The sequence below is a fragment of the Scomber scombrus genome, chromosome 16 (genome assembly GCF_963691925.1).
Source record: "Scomber scombrus chromosome 16, fScoSco1.1, whole genome shotgun sequence".
NCBI lineage: Eukaryota > Metazoa > Chordata > Actinopteri > Scombriformes > Scombridae > Scomber > Scomber scombrus.
The window spans coordinates 8,404,407-8,419,058 of NC_084985.1; the positions used below are offsets into that span (position 1 = coordinate 8,404,407).

The 14,652-nt window shown below is 39.9% G+C and overlaps 2 protein-coding genes across 2 annotated transcripts in view; both read right to left on the reverse strand.

Annotated features, from left to right (window-relative positions):
- angpt1 (angiopoietin 1) overlaps positions 1 to 6,008 on the reverse strand; it is a 52,540-nt gene extending 46,532 nt beyond the window's left edge. The window contains exon 1 of the mRNA XM_062435857.1: positions 5,613 to 6,008. Within this exon, the coding sequence (XP_062291841.1) occupies positions 5,613 to 6,008 (396 nt within the window). The remainder of the gene's footprint in view (positions 1 to 5,612) is intronic.
- Positions 1 to 14,652, reverse strand: part of sdc2 (syndecan 2) — a 401,227-nt gene that overhangs the window by 198,753 nt on the left and 187,822 nt on the right. The window lies entirely within an intron of this gene.

The window sequence follows — 14,652 nt, forward strand, 5'->3', positions numbered from 1 at the left end:
TCATTGGGTTTTATGGTGACATATGTAGGTGTACAATATCTTTCTGCCCAATATCAAAACTTCCAGCTCATATGGGGCCACCGACTGCACTGAAACATGATTTCTGGAAAACAAAGTGGCTCGCCATATTGAGCGTGACAAAACTACTAAATGCCCCCTTTTCCTGAAAATCAAGAACATTTACAATGTTGGGCTCCATTTTCATGTCCAGGTGGAAATACTGTGGCGTGGCCGTAATGTTTTTCCCCATTCCCAGGACATGCTAAATAGAATGTCCTGTTTCCTTTTCACTTTTAGTCATACTGTAGCACAAGTGCAACCAAGAAAACTTTTTCTGGAAGCTGTTACTGTGGTGTCCTTCAGCAATTTCCATGGTTTCCTTTTTACCAGTCTTGGGGTCGGGAGGGAAGAGCTTTTTATTCCTCCGGGCATTTCCTAGTCTTTCTGCATCATCCGATTGTTAGTTTTGGCCCGCATTATCAGTGAAAATAAACTCTCATAGAGGAAGTCACCCCTAAAATAGATGGGTTTCTCCTTGGATCCCGAAGCATGCTGTGTGGCCCTCTGATAGCATTAAGTAGAGAAACATATTCACCCCTTTTATATATGAACTCTCAGTATGGAAGGGAAACAAGCTGCTGCCCACATGTCGGTAGATCCTTTTAAACCACTGTTTATGCAGCGCAGTCATGTTCGTCGAGAGGCAGAATGATGGGAATTTCACAGGGATAAGACACCGCTGATAGTTTTTCCCCCTCCCTTTGTTCAACAGCTTAGTTTGGCACAGACTGTCCTTCTCAAGGAACACTGCTCTCAGCCACTTTCTACTGTCTCCACCAGGAGGGAAATGGGAAGATCTATTACTTTCACTCCCAAGAGCAGAAACAAAATTTGGCTTGCTAACCGTCTGCCTTTGCCAAATTTTCATTGTCCTTAAAATATTAGAAAAGTGCAAGGATATTCTCGTAATGTGCTTTGAGATGCATTGAGCAAGCCAAACAGTTTCCCATTGACTATTTATTAAATGGAACTTTTTCTTAATCTTTTAGCTGCTATAATGAATATTTTTACATTTTACAACAATCAATCTAATGACTACATGTAGTATGAAAGGGGTCACTAGTGATAGTTCTGCAAAGAAATAACACTTGATTAACTCCTACAGTTCACCTTGGCTCTGGGGAGCCTTTTAGTGTCTTTACTCTTTCTTTTGGTTTTATGATCTACAATGTTTACTGTTTTGATTCATAGCTCTCATCAGCATCGTTTTCAGGCACAGCAAGCAGCTGTTTTCAGCACAAAAGCTTTGAACACAACTTGGCCCGCACCAAACATAGGATAGACAAAGTTAGCAACTAGCTGGTGAATATAGTGGAGCATTTATCAGATAAAGAACCAGATATTTTCAACAAGAGTTGGAGGGGGGTTAAAGAGAGCTAAAAAAAAGATTAAAAAGGCAATTATTGGACTTACATTCATAACATGGCCAGAAATATGAGATTGCACCGTGTCAACTTTATAATGTGATTATATGTTAATGTAGTGTTGCATTAGCTATAGGTGGCCAGAAAATTAGTTGGTGCCAGTAAAACCATCCATGCTTGTTTATTTCTGACAAGACTCCTCATTGCCCTCAGTATAACTAACTGCCATTCAAAGCACAGCAGTTAGAGTTCGATCCTTGATATGCCATTTCTCTGGTCTAAGGTGAGTGATCATTTGCCATTATGGCTCTTAGGTTTTTCAATAGCCTCACTGAGTCAGTATTTTATTTTTTCATAAATGACATTTTCTAGAATAATAACCAACCATGAGGCTGAAAAGCTGTGTTTTCAATTGAACATTTTGAGTCTGTTTCACCTGTGACCACAGAAGTGAGCTCTGTAGCGCCTGTGACCACACCCAGCAGTGAAGTCATGATGTACTGACACACCCAGGAGAACACCTATACATCACTGCCGCAAGATGAGAAGGTAAACCACTAGAGGTCAGCAAAAAACAGATTTTCAGGGAGTGTTAAAGTGCTCTTTAATATGGTTTTACTGCCTTAATTGTTTTTCTTGTTTTCTTATATTGCCCTATTTGTTTTTTATTGCTTTGCTTGTCTTACATATTGCTTTTATATCAAAACATCACACAAGTCTTGTTTCATGAAGGTGCTTATTTGTTTATCATTTTAATTTTCATGTGTGAAGTTGCTTGTTTCTCACAGCCAAGCGTGTGTGAGGTTTCTTGCCTTGCAGGCAGGTCAGGGAAGTAATCCTTGGACAAACACACACCACCTTTGACTGGTCAGGAATGTTATCAGGGTCCATATACCCTGGGTTGAGGAAGGAAAGATCTCAGACTTAAAGTGCTTCCCCAACAGCTGTTTGCTGCATCACTCTCTCTGTCTACCCCCCACACTGGACTGATCACCCAGGCATGGGGTAGCTATCTGGAACGGTCTCCTTTGTCCGTCCCTTTCATCAGGGCTTGTTGGAGCAACATCAGGGCGAGCTTTCTCTAAGACAAGCAGTAAAATGCTGGCGTGATTAAGATAGATAGACTGGCCAGGACACTTAATCTTCTGTCCAATGAAAAATGTTAACTGCATCCTTATGTTCCCCCCCATGCAGTGCAATTAGGCTGCATTACCACTGTGTGTTTAAGCGTCCCCTATGAAATGCCTATACCAATTCCTTTCTAATGCTGATCTGTCTACTTGTTTCTGTGCTTTGTGTTTTTCCATATTCTAATATTTTTCAGTGGCATACATAAAGAGAGTTATGTTCATCTAATACCTAAAAATAGAATCCAAAAACACTTTACATCATCTAATTATGTTGATATCATATTTTAAAAAAAGCTTTTTGGAATGAAAAATGTCTGACACTGCGGAAAACTGCTCCAGGAAAGAGCGTGATAGCGATGGCAGACGTTTTCACTTGCTTCCATTTTTACATCTGAGAAGAAGTTATTCTAGAGGTCTCATTAGTCAAACCGTCAGTCTACCAACGCTGCCGTTCTGTTTTCATAGTATCACTTATACTATCAGAGACGGATGAGGTCCACTGAGCAAAGATAAAGCCGGTGTTATTTCACCCCTGGCCTTTCCTGACACATGGATCGCTTTTGGGAGCCATACAGAAAACACACAGGTTTTGAGACCAGTCAGCCCGACAGTGAACTGGTGAAGAAACTCATCAATAAAAGGCTCAACGGTTATATTTCTTTAATTAGGTGATCGCATAGAAGAGTCAAAAAGTGTATCCATTTTTTGCATTTTGCATGTTTATTTCTCTTATCTCTGCTGTATAAAGGGGAATCCTCACAGTTTTGAAATATTTGCTGCATCACACGTTTTCAACCTTGACATGGACCATATACAGTGGAGTAAATTCCTTTGCTAAACTGAGATAAAGTCAGTGATATACACTGCAATTATACACTGATATTACACAGATAGTGTGTGCTATAAGCTCAAAATCCCTCTCATATAATATTTCTGTTGTATTTGGACATATTTGGATCTGTTCTGGGCTTATGTTAGAGACTTTGCAGGAGGGTGAAGTTGCCTCCAACTTTACCCTCCCTAATTACAAACTCAATCAACATCTCGCTGTACCATACTATAACCAACGCCTGCTTAATTGATGAGGAATGACTATTTCCTCTGACCTGAGGATTGAAAAGTTTACTTTCTGAGGGCAAATTAAAAGCAGGCACACAGCAGCGAATAACCCAGTCTCTAGAGGACATGCTTATTGCTAATGAAAAGACTCAGTGTATTGATTAAGTTCAGGTTAATTAATATCCTGGTTCCACTATAATCCATCAAATCCATCAGGTATTATCTGGGCATGAATTTTCTTCAAGTTAACACTAAGGTTTTTTTCCCCTCTTGTTTTGTAGACAAAAATAAACTATTAGCTTTAAGCAATTAATCACAGACTGGACCTGCTAATCTCATTTGAGAACCACAATATTGTGGAAAGCAGAGGAGCAGGAGAGCTTATAGAGGTTACGCAGAACATTGAAGTTTGTTTATTTGATTCATGTGTTCATTTCAGAGAGATAGTCTCGCTCTCTTTGGAGACACAAAGTCTCAAAGCTTAGAAAAGCACAGTGGCTGCCAAACCATTATCAGTGGTGGCCTCACAATTCGCAACTCATTAACATTACAGTAGAAACATATGAACATAGTAAACACCTCAGTGGCTCTATAAACATATCAAAATCATGTTGTTTAACAGTAATTTAATAGGATGGAATTTGATTCTTGCACAATATCATGTCTGCTCAAAAAAAAGAAGGATATTTGGCAGCTTTTTGTCTTCAATGTGAATCTGGATTTTCAAGTTATACTCACACGTCCTTGAGTTGAATAAATAAAGGGAGCATTCTCTTTCCCTGTCTTTTCCTCCTCTGTGTGTCTCTGGGGGCTCTCTCTGACTTCCTGCCATTAAAGAGACAGCCCACTGGAGAACAGGGGGTGACTGACATGTAACTACCTCTGCTCTATGACCGACGCTCTGTGGAACTCAACTGGACATCTGTGGAATTTACTCAAAGGGTAGTTTACTCAGGGAAAGTATTAAAGCAAGACATAGATGTGTTTGCTGGACGGGTACAGAGAAGCGAAAAGGTAGACACGGAGTATGAGATGCCTGTGGAGGCTAGACAGCTGAGGAACATCCAGGACAAGAAGTTCAATGTGGTTAATATACACAGTTACATAACAACGCAGCAGAGCTCATATAAATTGTGTTTTGGCTTCTAAACTGATTAAATGCATATTTCGTCGCTCCATGACAGAAGCATTGTTTCTCCAAATTGTCAACTTATCAGAGCCAAAGAACAGCTGTCCTATACAGCTGAACACCATTTATGTTTGAATATATCCAAATATTCTAGTGGTTTCATGAGACCAAGGGTGCTGAACTTTTCTCAGTTAATAAAAGAGCATAGACTGTAACATTCCAGTTAAATGAACTACTGCTGTTCCTCTAATCCCTTTTCTGGTGTCATTTGTACTGTCTTCCCCATGACATCTCAGTTTTAAACTGGCCACAAAGCATCTCACGGAAAAAATAAAAATCTCAACTCATAAAGCACATAAACTCTCCTACTGAATAGCACTGTGGCTGATAATGTGTTGGCAGTAAAGGAAACAGCAAACACTGACTTTTGGAAGAGACTCTCAAACTTTTTTAGTCTGAGAGCCTCATTCAGAAAGAAAAACAAGTTATCTAGTAAAGCCACAAACAGACGCTCTGCGGAGACCACACACCCACGGGAACACAAATATCTCAACAAATAGACAACAGCTTGACCACTTCAAAAGAAAACCGGATCCAGTCTTAAGCAGGGTTGCTACAGATGCGATTTAAAGTCCGACTTTTTCATTGGCAGTCAAATTAAAACTGGGTAATGTTACAGAAACTTTAACTACATTTCTATTTCAGATGATGATATTGAACAATGAATCAACACACGGGATTCCTTTCAAAACTCTTTTTCTCTCTTTCTTTTTTTCTATTGGATTTGGATTTTTTTATTTATAAAAGGCTCTTATGGTCAACTTTGTTAGTGCTACTTTGAAACTGCATACCACCTTAGCCCTTACTTACCTTCTGCAGCCACTGGGTATAATTCTCCATAATGTGTTCGAGCTGCTGGATCTTCTGGCTTGGGAACTCTGGCTCAGGTGGCGGAGCATCTCTCTGGAGAGAGTTGGCGTTGTACTGCGGGCTACCGGCTTTCGTCTCCTTGCAGGAGCTTCCTCCGGCTCCATCTCCTTCAGGTAGGATGAATGTGTAGGTGCACTGTCCATGCTGGATCTTATGAAAACGTCTGCTGCTGTAATTACTACTGCTTCCTCCACTACTGCTACCACTGCTGCTGCCACCTGTGCTGCTGGTACTGCTATCCGTCCCTCTCCTCTGCTCCCCTCCTCCGCAGCTCACAATCACCAGAAGTGCTGCCAGAGAGAGCAAGTGGTGCCCAAATGTGAACCACAGCATCATATCAGCCTGTGGGGAAAAGGTTGCAGCTGATTTAAGTCCTTGTATCTTTATCTACTCCTTCTTAGTTGGAGTTTTGACTGGAAGCTTCCTTTGGAGTTGAAATCAGAAAACGGTGAAGAACACCGTTGGCCTGGAACATGTGTCATCCATCTTTACACTGGACCTCCAGCATTGAAAGCTATTTTAATGTACACTTACACATGCTATGGTTCCTAGAAGGGCTCCTTTAAGTTTTGTGTCCTGGCAGGAAAAGTTGAACACATGTCTTGCAGTGTGACAGCTTGGTTATCTCGATGTTCCTCCAGTAAATCAAATCTAAACTGCGTGCTTGCATTTATCAGTCTGTGCATTTAAAATAGGTGCCGGGTAAGCTGGGATGGTGTCGCTCAGACCTCCCCTGGTCTCTCCGACTTCCCGTCCTCCTCTGCTCTCTGACTTAACGACTGGGGAGAGTGAGAGAGACGCTCACTCTGAAGAGCAGTTCCAAGCTTCCAGCACACTCTGCGCCTGCCCCTCGTAGAGCTTGCAGAGGAATGTGAGTGTGCGCATGGACGAGTGCGTGTCTGTGTGTGTGTGTGAGCCTGGCAGAAAGGGACCCCAGCACAGAGGATGTGCTTAGACTACGAGGATCGGTTTACAGCCTCTCTGACTACAGGCTCATGCGGCTGACCTGCCTTTTTGCCTCTGTGTTGACACAAAAAACTTGTCTAAATGTGTGGGTTTGATTTATCTGCTCCTGAGATACTACTCCATTCCCTACTATATACAGTGTATGACAGGTGCTGTATTATAAATAGTTTCAAGGGAGATCTGTTTCTAGGTATTTATACAGTCTAATTCTCAACTTTTGTTTCTCCCCCGACAATAGAAAACCATCATCAAGGCAATTGATGTCTTTATCTAAGTAATATTTTTTCTCCTCCTCCTCCTCTTATGACTTCAAAGCACCTTAATATAATGATTTATGCTGAATGATTAAGTATTTCTCATCCTGGCACTGAATGAAATCAATAGTAATTTTCCCTCACTCCAGCCCAGAAATAGCAGGAACATTTTTTGTGAAATTCTGCAAAGACTGCAAAAAGCTTTGCCTGAAAGATTTATCTTCTGTATTTTATCCTCCTCGGTATATCTCTATTACACACACTGTCTTTATCTTCATTGTATATACAGTATGGCTCTATCACAAACACCCTCTGTTGTTATGTTTTCAAGAAAACAAAAGTGTAATCCAAGAATGAGCAGGGGACAAAGGAATGTCTCTTCATTATTAGGCCAAAAAGAAGCAGAGTGAGGAGATACAGTGCTGAAAGTTCCTGGGTCAAAGGTTGAGTCCTTGTTATGGACAGTCCATTAAAATCTCTGATTTGGGGAGACACAGCTGCCTGAATTCTGGCAGGACTTCAACATTCCTCTTTAGTCCAAAACATCCAAAACTGCGTGACAGTGTGTGTTTGTGTGTATCTGTGTGTATCCATGCTTATATTTGTGTGAAATGTACAGTATGTGCATGAGCGTCGCTGTGCACATGTGTGTAATGCCTCCATCTGCGTCCACGTGCTTACATGTAATACTGTATGTGTGTGTGTGTTTGATAGAGCATGTGTATTCAGTGATAGCAGGGGGCTACAAAAAGTTGGGTCCTCTGTGTGGGAGCAGAGGGGTGGTGTGAACGAATGCATGAAGGAGACCCAAGATAACAAACCCCTTGAATAACCCAGACTGGCTAAGACACAAAGCATGTGGAAATATCTCTTGGAGTGCTTGTCTTTGGTTGACGTACTTTGCTGGTGTCCTAAAATCGGGACGCCAGTTACTGTGTCCAAGGGAAACTAAGTGGTGGATAATCGCCACCACAGGGAAACCTTGAGTGTGCAAAATTGAAAGTACACATCGCCACTATGAACAGCTAAACAAAACGACCAAAGATATATAAAAAAAAAGATTACACACTTTACAGCCACACTACTAGCTTGGTTGCTTTATGCTAAATGCTAATGTCCCAAGAGCAAAAAAATGACTGCACCAAACTTCATGGCAATTTGTAGAATATAGATGTCCAGACATTTCACTGAAATTTCACTGACAGCTTTGACATGCTGGTGGCATAACAGGAAAGGTTTGAAGATTACCAAAGTTATCACAATGCATCCTCTGGGAACCATGAATGTCTGTACCAATTTTTATGGCAATCCACCAAATAGTTGTGGAGACATTTCACCCAAAATGTCATGGTGGCATTAGAAGTAAAAGTCAAAAGAGCACAAAAGGATTCATCCTCTGGGAACCATGAATGTCTGTATAAAATGTCATGGGAATCCATCCAATAGTTGTTGAGATATTTTAGTTTGGAACAAAGTAGATCCACTAACAGACTGACGTTGCCATTCATAGAGCTGCAACACTCATGGCTAAAAATAAAGAGGGCAGGTGTGACATCTATCCCTCTATGCAATATAAATTTTATGAGAGCATTGTATAAACAGCTAGTATTTGATACCAGATTGTGTACACATACTTTTCATCAAGCTATATTCAGACACTCATTTTGCAACAACAAAATCGACATTCTCATATTTCTTACTTGAACAAAAAAAAAGAAGAAAAAAGATTACAAGCTGTTTATATTTATGAGGTGTTAACTGAGTGCTGTAATCTCAGATCTAAATTTGTACTGGAATGTAAACTTATTGAGAAAACAAACCTAGTTTTCAAGGCAGTAACAATAAAATCATTTGCTAACCCTCGGGGTCCGAAGCTGTACAGGCCCACACATATCCAATGCGCCCCCCAGTTTGGTAAAATGCAAAAACCATTTTGTTGGTGACAGTCAAGCACAGAGTGGGTCATGTCAATTGTGAAAGGCCTTGAGGCAGCGGGCCTTGAAAGGGATTTTGGCTTATGTTTTACATGTGAAAAGTTTGGGAGGACATTTTGTATAAATCAACATCAATCTGACTGGCATCGCCTTTGGTATGTAATGTAAAAACTTAATAGATGATGTGGGAACATAACAGATGCAAGTTTTGAATCTTTCTTGGGGTGACTGGTGTATTTAAAAAAAATTCAAATTAGTTTTATTGACTGCTTACATGTTAAGTTTAGTTAAAAGGATTCCCGACTATTATGACTTGGAGGCCTCATTAGATTAACGTCATCAACTATATAATTGTGATATTTAAAAAAAAGTCTTGGTGTCTTAATTTTTCATAAAATTGGAAAAATCCTATCACTCGTAGGTTACCATTATTGTTTACGTCACAATGCATTCTGGGTAGTGACATCAAATGGTTGCAGCGGTCTTTGGTCCCAGTCTGTTTACCCCTACAGCGAGATAAAATGTCTTCTGTTCAGCCTGTCCAATTTTAACAAGTGCGCAATATTAGCATGGAGATCAACACAAAGACATTGCTGCAATTTTAAATTGATGAAGACAATCGGAGAGGAGAGGAGGAGAGAGTGTCTGTGTAGCAGCTGCTCATCTATGCTAACTGAGAGGGAGAGTGTCTGTTGTAAAGATCTCCGCTTTCTGTCAGCAGCTGTCCAAGGTGAACAAGCTATCGTTGTATGATAAAAGTGCATCGGTCTTACTTGGTGAATACTGTAGATTATCGAGTCAAAGGTAAAACTGGTGGACTGCCAAGTTCCTCCATTTAATCAGGGTCATGTCAGATGGTTCACCTTCAGAGGCTGTGACTGCAGGAGCGGGTTGCTTAACGTTACATCCTAACAGGAGAGCAGCCAGCGTATCCTCTGTTTGACAGTTCTTAGAATGGATTTCACTCACTATCTGAGGCTTAACGTTAGACTCCTTGTGGGAGAAAATTGTAGGCATGGCATTTGGTTTTAATCTTCGCTTGTAACCAGCAGCAGCCGTTAGCTCTTTTAACTCCGACTAAATGCAAACGCATCAGGAATAAAGTGGCGAAAACACAGCCTTGGGTCTTAAAAAAGTTTTATTCTACCACTTCATTCTCCTCTTATCGCTAGGAAAGCTGTACGACTTACATCACTTGGCTTGTTTCATTTCGACTGGAAATTACAACCAGAAGCAGTACAGTTGCCTCTTGAACTGCAACTGTTTTACATCATCAATGCAGTGTTCATTGCGTACGTAGAGTAAAGGTGGTCTCGGTATGTCAATATATGGATTCAACTTTGAGGATTTCAAACTAATGCGAATATTTCATGTGTTTCTAACAATGTATTTTGGTAGGAGAGGGCAATTATAGAGTGGCAAAGCATACAAGTCTTAATAGTGGGATTCCTTTTAAGGGTGAGCATTAGGGTTATTTCAACAGGGGATGGAGATCCGTGTCCCCTTACTGGCCACTCTGGAAATTGTCATGGTGGCAATCATTTTATCCTCCATTATGATGATTTTACATTTATATCTAATTATTTTGTTAGACTATCAGTATGATGTAAAGCACAATAATAAATTCTGTAATATTGCGTTGTTTACTCTATGACTTTATCATCTCATGCACTTCTAAAACCAAACCAAAGCCTTGAAACAAACTGGTATCATAAAATTGAATAGAAAATATTTGTATCTACTGTTGAAAATCTTTAAAAAAAACAAGGCTTTAAATGAATTGGCTCCTTCATACATCTCCAGCCTTATTGCTCCATATTCTCCGTCATGTCCTTTATGTTCCGTGGCGCTGGTTGCTTAATTGTTTCTCAATTCAATAAGAACACGTTTGGTGGTCGAGCATTTGCCCACTCTACTCCAGTTCTCTAGTGTAATCTACCACTGCACATTCAGGAGTTAAGCCTTGTTGGCACTTTCAAATTCAGGCTAAAAACACATCTTTTTTTCTGTTTACATGACTTTTCCTGATTTCAACTCCTTGGTATCCGAATCACTAACTGTTTTTCTCCTTGATATGAAGCTACCCCAACCCTGTTATGGTTACATGAATTTAAATAAATAACCTCAATCTTGTTGTAATATTACCATTATTACCAGTGTATGTGTGTGTGAGTGCGAGTGTATGTTTGTGTACTTTAACATGTAATATTGTGTGTTTCTTTTTTTTCTGTAGTTTTTTTCATTTACTTGTGAAGTGTACAAAGATTCTCTTGGTGATGTGCACTTCAAATATACTGAAGTTGAATAAAAAAATAAATGCCGCTCTCTATTCTTTGATCCCTGGAAGAAGAAAATGAAGTAACACACTGTGGGTTATAAATTTAGTTGTCAGCGAGTATAAAAGGCAAAAAGCGTTCCGTTTGACTCCAAAGACAAACCTCAGCAACTCATTCAGACGTGCTTGAATAGCTTCGGCACTCTCAGTGTTTGCCTGTTTCTTTTAACTTGGAAAATTTGAATTTGATTAAATGGTTGCATCACCCTACCAAAGTACTGATGGCACCCTTTCTTTTGCTTGGAGCTGCACTGTTTGTCATGGTGATGGTGATTAAAGTGTACACATACACAATGTCATGGTAATGCTGAACCAATGCCAGCATCCATACTATTTCATCAGCGGAGAGACCTTTTTGCAAGTGCTAATGCGGTTCACTCCGGTAAATTATTCTCCTGAGCGCAGGGGCGGAACTGTCATATTCTGAGCTCCTTCTCAAAGATCCGTGGTCCGGTCTGTTGGGGCCTTGAGGGAGCGTTAATCTCACGCACAATGGCCTCATTAGCATTTGGCCTAGTGATGACTTCACATTTCACACTCGATAGTTCAGATCTGAGAGTTAAGGAATTATAAATTGGTGTGTGCTTTGACTGGATTTCAGTTTTCTGAAGCAGTCTAAGTGGATGTGCAAGAAGTTAAGAGTTATACTGGTGGCTTACTCTCTGAAGCCACTTCAACAACTTTGCAATAAGCCAATAGAGTAATACGCTCAATTTTTGAAAGTCTGCTTACAGAAATCCTTTTTGGAGAATAATACTGAGGCTCAACCTCCACCAGTTTTCTTTGTAGAGACAAACATAAAAGGATTAGGAGGGAAAGTAGACACTCAGCTGAGTATAGAGTTAAACAGAAACCAGACCAGAACATCAGTTTTGCTTTGTTAGGGTCTCTGGAGAATAGAATTAACCGTTAAAATCCTTAATTCCTCAAAGACTTAACCGCAGTGGAGAAAACAGAATATCTCAAAGAAATGGCTACAGGTCAAATACCTGTGCCAAGGACTGTATGGAGTTTTTTCCCCATCTTTCAAGAGTGTGGTCTTTTAATTAGAGAGCGTGATTTATTGATTTCACGTTGAGATTTTTTAATGTTTTTCCTCAAACCCTGCCCTTGCGGTCAAAAAGCCCCCACTTGTGCTTAGATTTGCTCTGTGTCTGCTCAAACTGTATGCTTACACTTAGACCTATTGATGCTTGCACAGATTTCCTGCTCCAGCTTCAGCCCTTCACCTTGCACTCAGACTGCTTCTGTGTGGCGAGGGCAGTGTCCCATTTGGGGACCTCAGGATTACTTTCTCTGCTTTTTGCAAATGATGAGGTTGTGATGGCTTCAACACGCCGTGACCCCCAACAGGCACTGGGAGCCAAATAAGACGCGGCTGGGATGAGCGTTAGCACCTTCAAATCTGAAGTCAATAAATCATGCTCGCAAATTGAAGACCATAGTCTTGAAAAAAGAAAAGAAAAAAGCCCCAAAGTCTCCTTTTATATTTATTTCTCAATAGCACCAGTTTCAGATTTGTAAGTACACATATCTGTACCTATATGTAAAACTTGAGAGGAAAGGTGGTATTGTATGGGATGTGTAATATGGTGTAGATTTGAGTGAACTGTAAACTGAGGCGGGTGTGATTTTATGTACATCTTCATATGTTATATCCATGTGTTCTACCCCCCCCCCCCCCCCCCCAAAAAAAAAAAAAGCCCCGTAGTCTCATGTTCTCAGACCATGGCGATTGTGAAGCCCTGCTATGAGACAAAGCACAAATATTATGAGCAAATGTACCCTCTCAAATCTGACCTAAAGGTTCGGAAAATAAATAATCTAAAAAGTAAATTTTGATTGAGCCACTTTATTTTGAGATACAAGTTTTATAAAAAACATTCTGGTGTATATTTTAGTGTTAAATGCACCCCTTATTTTACTTGAAATGAGAAAAGACCATTTATTTACTATTAGTATTATTTATGACAGAGTATAATAATATATCAGTGTATAATAGAATATTAGTTTCTTTCATGTTGTATACTTATTTACAGCCCACACCTTGTGAACAGGCACTGTGCTAGTTACTTAAATGCAGGTTACAAACAAGGGACCAGTAGGGTTTATCTATGTGACCCTTTAGCATTGATACTGTAAATCAGTGTTGAGTGTTAAACCCTCTGCAATGGATCTATACATTTGAAGTGATTTGTAGATGTAGAGTTTCAGTTTCAGTTTCAGTGCTGATGTAGTGGGTGTGCACGAGAATCAGTTTCAAGCTCAAGATTGTGTTTTGATTTTTTTTTGTTTTTCCAGTTAAATTAAAAAGAGCTGAAAGAATAAACTGCAAAAGTGTCCATGCTACCAACATGTTAGGCAGGCTTATCCAGTCTATTCACGCAACTTTACACATGCTTTACATTCTACAGTTTACACCTTAAAAACTATTTTAACAGTGAGAAGATAGAATTTTAATAATTTAATAGCATTTATTTTAGTGATTTAACTGTGTAAATATATCCATCCATTCACATTATGAAATGATGTGTCCTAATGGTATTGTTACAAAAAACTAACAGTTATTATCTTGCCTGGAATTACTCACAGATACTTAGTATGTGTGTCATTGTCATTGATACTCCATATGTACTAAATAATTACACATTAATTTGAAGGCTGTAATATAAAACTCATTCAGCTAAATAAGTTACAGGCAAAGCATTCTTAACTTAATAGGTTTCACTGTTTTGTTGCCATCAGTAGCGGCTCTTTTCTGCTGTTGCAGCAGATGATTTGATGGATCTCCCAAACAACTCGATGTGACACGTGCCTTCCTGGAGAAATGATGTCATCAGGGTGAACCCATTGGAAGAGTGACACGGTAGAGCCATTAGCACAAGGTGGCTGCCATTCTTTGTTATCCCCACGGGCTCCCATGTCTTTACTCACCACAGGCATGGCCTCTATCTGCTGTCAAAGCAGCCGTGCCCAATCCCTGTCCCACCGCTATCCCTCCCATCCTTGATGCATGAGGCAAGGTTCAGGCTAAGGTGAAAAGTTAGGAAGTTTCTGTCAGTCAGTATGACATTAAATCTTTTATTTCAGGTCTTATAGGAAGGGAATGTTTCTTTTTTCACTCTTAGCACTTGTCCAACAACATTAGCAACAGAAAGGGGGAAAAAGTTACCAAGACGGAGACATCCACGGTCAAGGTAACTCTTCCTGTTGATTTAACAGCTGGGGGTATGATATCATGGTGGGACTACAAAATAAATGAAAAAACATCAGCAAACAATTGAAGTAGTCAAATGGAAACAAGAAAGAAAGATAAGTACTTGCAGTTTTGTTCTCCAAAAGCTTTTGCAGTTTAGCATCTGCACTTTATCCATTTATCATTACAGCAAAATCAATTTGCAAGTTCAAGTTGATGTGTATATTTCTTTAGACATTCTGTATATTGTTGTGAGCAGCATGTTACCGATCCCATCTGATGTGTCCTTTTCCAT